The following is a 6,000-nucleotide window of genomic DNA, read 5'->3' on the forward strand; positions in this document are numbered from 1 at the left end:
CAACCTGAAGCTGGCATTCCCGCATCTAAGGTGCAACATGAATCAAGCTGTTCTACCGCATGGCTGCCCTCTGAAACCAGCTCCGCTATGAGGCGCTGGATGAGGCTAAAGACTGACGGGGAAAATAAAATTAGGCTCCCTTTAGGAGATTTCAAAGTTGCTTTTAACCAAATAAGATCCTGAATGTGTCTGCCCAAGGAACATATGAACCATTTCACACGAAACTCTGGCAGGGTTCCTGTACCAGGCTCTGCTCTGGTTGGCACTCTGTGGCTCCTTAAAAGATATTGGTCTTGCATGAGTGGAAGTGCCCAGCACCCAAGCCTCAGTTTGGGCAGGAGCGCACAGGAGCAGAGCTCCAGAAGCTCTAAATTTTATTCTGTGCTTTCTTTCTTACTTCCCCCTCCCCCCAAAAAAAGTTGCTTCGGGGCCCCATTGTTCAAACCCCCTGTGAGAATGATGCTGAACTCTTAAGATTTGATAGACTTTCTAATATTTCCCCCCCCCCCCCCCACACACACACAAAGGAAAGATAACCCTAGGGTTGCCAATCCCCAGGTGGGGGCAGGGGATCCCCCGGTTTGGAGGCCCTCCCCTCGCTTCAGGATAATCAGAAAGTGGGGGGAGGGGAAGGAAATATCTGCTGGGAACTCATGATTCCCTAAGGAGGCTTATTCCCATAGAAAATAATGGAGAATTGATCTGCTTGTATTTGGGGCTCTGGGGGCCTTGTTTTTGAGGTAGAGGCACCAGATTTTTCAGTATAGCATCCAGTGGCTCTCCCAATATACTCCCTAAGTTTCAAAACGTTTGGATCAGGGGGTCCAATTCTATGAGCCCCAAAAGATGGTGCCCCTATCCTTCATTATTTCCTATGGAAGGAATGCATTTAAAAAGGTGTGCTGTCCCTTTAAATGTGATGGCCAGAACTCCCTTGGAGTTCAATTATGCTTGTCACACCCTTGCTCCTGGCTCCACCCCAAAGTCTCCTGGCTCCACCCCCAAAGTCCCCAGATATTTCATGAATTGGACTTGGCAACCCTAGATAACCCAAACATATAAAGCAGAGAGATGGAAATCTTCATCATACCACTGTGGCCACAAAGGAGAAAGCAATTCTAAAAGCATGAGGGGAATAAGGTTTTCTTAGGACAATTCTAATTCAAGAAGCTTTTTAAGGTAGGTGCTGAGCTGCTGCCAGGCCTCGGATTCAGTGGGAGCTCACAGGAGCAGAACTCCTGAACTTTTCTGAGAGTTTCACCTCCTTGTCCATTGAATAGTAGGTGCAGCTGCATAACAATCCCTGGATGAGCTCCACCACCTATTTTTCTACAAAGTAACCCCTGGCTGATATTATTTCGTATACCTTCTGGTGATGTCTGGGGCGTTATGCAAATGATTGTGCTAAGGAGCTCTGACACCTCTTTTTTTATTAAATGACCCCTCCACAGCAGACGATTGCCTCCACAATGTAGAAAGGGGGCATGAGCAGAAAAAAGATACAGGAGAGTAAAGTGACCCTCTACAGCAAGGGTGTCAAACTCATTTGTTATGAGGGCCAAATCTGACATGAGACCTTGTTGGGCCAGGCCATGTTGGACCAGGCCATTTGTGTACCCATTTAAGATTGGGTAACAGAGAGATAACATTTTTAAAGGACACAGACAAACATATTTTTTTTTAAAAAAAAACAAACCCTTAAAACAAAACATACTTTAAAAACATTAGCACTTGTTGGTCTGAAAGGTGCTTTCTTTGTATTTATCCCATGGGACCCAGGGAACTGGGCAAAGGCAGCTCTGGCTCCCTCCCTCCCTCCCCAGGGGACCAGGAGGGGGAGGAGCCTCAGCCAATGGAGAAAATAGAGGTTTTGCTCTGTAGCTCCCATGCAAAGCAAGCTGTTATGCAGAAGGAAGCAAGAGAGAGGGAGAAGGAAGCAGATGAGAGATAGTTGCTCAGGGGCCTGATTTGGCCCCTGGCCGCCTGTTTGACACCCTTGCTCTACAGTTTCCAAAAACTTGACAAAAACAGTCAGGGTGGAGAGAGGTAATGGGGGGGAGGGACTCCATAATTTATTTATTTTTATTTTATTTATGGGATTTATATCCTGCCCATCAGTGCAGGTAACAACATAAAAATCGACACGTTCATTCAATTAAAATTCTTAAAACCAACAAATAAAAATACAATTGAGCAATTAGTTTTGGGCCAGATTAACAATTAGGCCAAGTAGGCACTGGCCTATGAGCCCCCACACATTTAGGGGCCCTGGGCTGGCTCCCTGCCCCCGGTTTCCCCCCTGCTTGCAGCCCTCCCAGCCTGCACATGCAGCCAGCAACTGAGCCGCTCTTTGCCCAGCTTGCCAGGTGCAGCTGTTGCTGCCCTCATTGGCAAGTTTGTTTCTCCCCCACAGCCTTCTCAAAGGGGCTTTTGGGAAAGTGCCTGCAGGCTGCAGCGGGGGCCACAGGTGGTGGGGTGGACACTCCGACTCTGAGTTAATTTGCAAGGGGCCCCCAAGATTTTGACTGTCTAGGGGCCTCCACAAGGTTTAATCCTGCACTGAATTAGTTGACCCAAGATGGCTATGTTCCGTAGCTCTTCTCAAAACTGCTGATAGTGATCAATAGCACAGATGTTCCAGACAATAAGCAATAATGACAGGTCAAGTCAATATACAGCAGGTGGGGCAGGAAGGGCAGGTAAAGCCAGATGTCTAGATCTCAGTGAAAAACCTGTCGAAAGAGCTCCATCTTACAGGCCCTGCGGAACTGCAGTAGATCCAGGAAGGCCCTAATTTCTATAGGGAGCTCATTCCACCAGGTAGGTGCCACAGCCAAAAAGGCCCTGACCCTAGACTGCCATCTTTGGACTGTGGACTACCAGTCGACACTGATCAACTGATCTTATGGGCCTCCAAGGAACATGTGCGGAGAGGCAGTCCAGTAGGTATGTTGGTCCCTGACCATTCAGGGCCTTAAAGGGAAAAACCAAAACTTTGAACCCGACTTGGAACTCCACCAGCAGCCAGTGCAAGCCACAGAGAACTGACTGGATATGAGCCTGGAAAGACACCATTGCCAGCAGGCGTGTTGCTGTGTTCTGCACTAGACTTCCGAGCAAATTACAATAGTCTCTAGAGCAAATTACTCTAATTTAGAGGAAATTACAATAGTCTCTTCTGGAAATGACTGTTATGTGGATCACTGTGGCCGAGTAGCAGGAAGAAAGCTAGGGAGCGAGCTGCTGGACCTGTCACAGATGGGGGAAAGCAGATTTGGAAGCCTTTGTGACCTGGGCTTTCACTGATAAAGCAGCATCCAGTGTCACATCTAAGCTCCAGACCCGTCCAAGGCCAGGAGTCAGATTTCCCCCCCACACACACACACTTGTCAAGTAGACGGATTCAATGACGAGTCAAAGTTGCTACAAATACTATGTTTATTGATAGACCATTACTCTGGCTCAAGCCTTAGCTTGAGAAGAATGAAACCAATACATTGATACATAAGTTTTAAGGTACCCTTCAAAAGGATTCCTACGGGGAGGGGAAGCAGGGGAGCATTCACACATAGCCACAAAGATACATTCCCAGGGTGTTTATCAGACATTTTGGCCTTGTATCCACCAGATGGTTCTTCCTCCCTCACAAGGCTCTCTGGGAAGGTGCTGATTACTTTGCTCTCATTAATTACCAGTCATAAAGCAGAGAGGGGCCAATAAAGGGTAATAAACTAGCAGCATTTGGTTCATCATGATTTTACCCAGGCCTGCTTGTGACAGGCCAGGAACCCATCAGCCTTTGGTCAGAATCAGTCGAGCTTGACATACTGCCACCCTCAAGCTGACCCCCTCGGTCTCTGAGGGAACTTTCTGTGAAACTTATTAATTAAATCATGAGCTAATACATCTTTTTCTGCCACCCATTCTTTTTCACTAGAAGGAAAGTGTTTCCATTTGATTAAGTAGTACAATGTCCCGTGCTTGACTTTTGAGTCCAGGATCTCCTGGACCTCATGATGACTCTGATTCCCAATCTGGATAGGTTGAGGAGCTGTCTGTCGAGGGTGCCAAGGGGAAGTACCGGGGTCCCTTCGAAGAAGACTCCAATGAAAGACAGGGTGTACTTTACTAAATATTTTTGGCAGTTCCAGTTCTACAGTGACCTTGTTTATCACCCGCTTGATTTTAAAGGGCCCCAGATATCGGTATGCCAATTTCTTTGAGGGTTGATTCAAAGGCAGATTTTTTGTTGAAACAAATACCAAATCCCCCACCTTGAAGTCCCAGGCTGGTATGTGGGACTTATCATACTGTTTCTTGTACATCTCTTTGGCAGCTTCCAAATTCTCTTGGATTTCTTTCCAGCTCTTACTCAGCGTGCCCCACCATTGCTCAAAGGAGCTGGGTTCTTTGGCTGGATCTCCCCCTGGTAGAAGGGGGATTGATTTACCCTCATACTGACTTACAGTTTGAAAAGGGGAGGCTTTTGTGGAGCTGTGCACACTATTATGATAGCCATACTCAGCAAAAGGGAGGAGGTCCACCCAGTTCGATTGCTGGTGATTTATGTAGCACCTCAGGTATTGTTCTAACAGGGCGTTCACGCGTTCCGTCTGTCCGTCAGTCTAGGGGTGATAGGCAGAACTCAAGCCTTGCTCCATCCCCACTAGTTTACAAAACTCCCGCCAGAAGTTGGCAACGAACTGCGGGTCACAGTTGCTAATTACTTTGTCTGTGTTACGCCTGCGGCCACCTGTGAGGGGGGGACTAGGGAGTCTATTATTTCCTCCCGTTGACTATTGTGCTGAGGCAGGCAAGATAGTGCATCAGCCAAGAAATTTTTTGTGCCGGGGATGTGCTTCAGCACAAAGTCGAACTTGGAGAAGAACCCCACCCATCTGATCTGATTCTCACTCAGTTTCCTCTTGCCGGTAAGGGCTTCGAGGTTTTTGTGGTCTGTCCAAATCTCGAACAGGACTTTGGCCCCCTCTAACCATGACCACCAGGTTTTTAAAGCAAAAGTGACAGCAAAGGCCTCTATGTCCCACACTGACCAGTTTCTTTGTTCTGCAGAGAACCTCCCCTCCTTGTCTTTCTGCATGAGAATGGCTCCTACAGCCACATCGGAGGCGTCGCATTGCACAATGAAGGGCCGCAGCTCATTGGGGTGGCTCAGGACCGGCTCACTCGTAAACAACCGTTTCAATTTGCCAAATGCTTCCTGGCATTTTGGCGTCCAGATTAGGCGGGCCCCCAGTCACTTGGCTTCCAGCCCCTTTCCCTTAGTTTTTAACAACTCTGTAAGGGGGAGCATTATTTGGGCGAACCCCGCTATGAAGTTTCTATAGAAATTTGCGAACCTGAGGAATTATTGGAGCTGTCTACGTGTCCTCGGGGGGGCCCAATCCAAATACTGCCTGCACTTTGGCTGGGTTCATTGCCAACGCCTTCGAGGACACCCGAAATCCCAGGTAGTCTAGTTCAGTCTTATGAAACTCGCATTTTGACAATTTTGCATACAACTTGTGTCTCAGCAGGGTGCTTAGTACCTCCTGCACCAATTTTACATGGGATTTTTCATCCTACGAGTAAATAATGATGTCATCCAGGTACACCACCACCCCCTTGAACAAGAATTCCCTCAACACATCATTAATAAAGTTCATGAACACCCCTGGTGCACCCTGTAGTCCAAAAGTACTCAAATTGTCCCATTGGGGTGTTAAAAGCCGTCTTCCATTCATCCCCCTCTTTAATGCGCACTCTGAAGTATGCATCCCTCAAGTCCAGTTTGGTGAAAATCTTCCCTTCAGACACCGTGCTTAATAAGTCTTTGATGAGGGGGATGGGGTAGGCCTTGTCAGTCATTGTACCTGCTTTAGATCACTTGTTAGACTACACGCATTCCCGGAGAAGGTCATTAGTGACCGCGGCCCGCAGTTCGTTGCCAACTTCTGGTGGGAGTTTTGTAAATTGGCCGGGATAGAGCAGGGGCTGAGC

The 6,000-nt window shown here is 47.7% G+C and overlaps 1 protein-coding gene across 1 annotated transcript in view; it reads right to left on the minus strand.

Moving 5' to 3' along the window:
- The window catches only part of LOC132568065 (adenosine kinase-like), an 81,920-nt gene extending 76,792 nt beyond the window's left edge, over window positions 1–5,128 (minus strand). The window contains 1 exon segment of the mRNA XM_060233534.1: window positions 5,123–5,128. Within this exon segment, the coding sequence (XP_060089517.1) occupies window positions 5,123–5,124 (2 nt within the window). The 5' untranslated portion in view covers window positions 5,125–5,128.
- Window positions 5,129–6,000: the final 872 nt, after the last annotated feature.

The sequence above is a fragment of the Heteronotia binoei genome, chromosome 3 (assembly GCF_032191835.1).
Source record: "Heteronotia binoei isolate CCM8104 ecotype False Entrance Well chromosome 3, APGP_CSIRO_Hbin_v1, whole genome shotgun sequence".
NCBI lineage: Eukaryota > Metazoa > Chordata > Lepidosauria > Squamata > Gekkonidae > Heteronotia > Heteronotia binoei.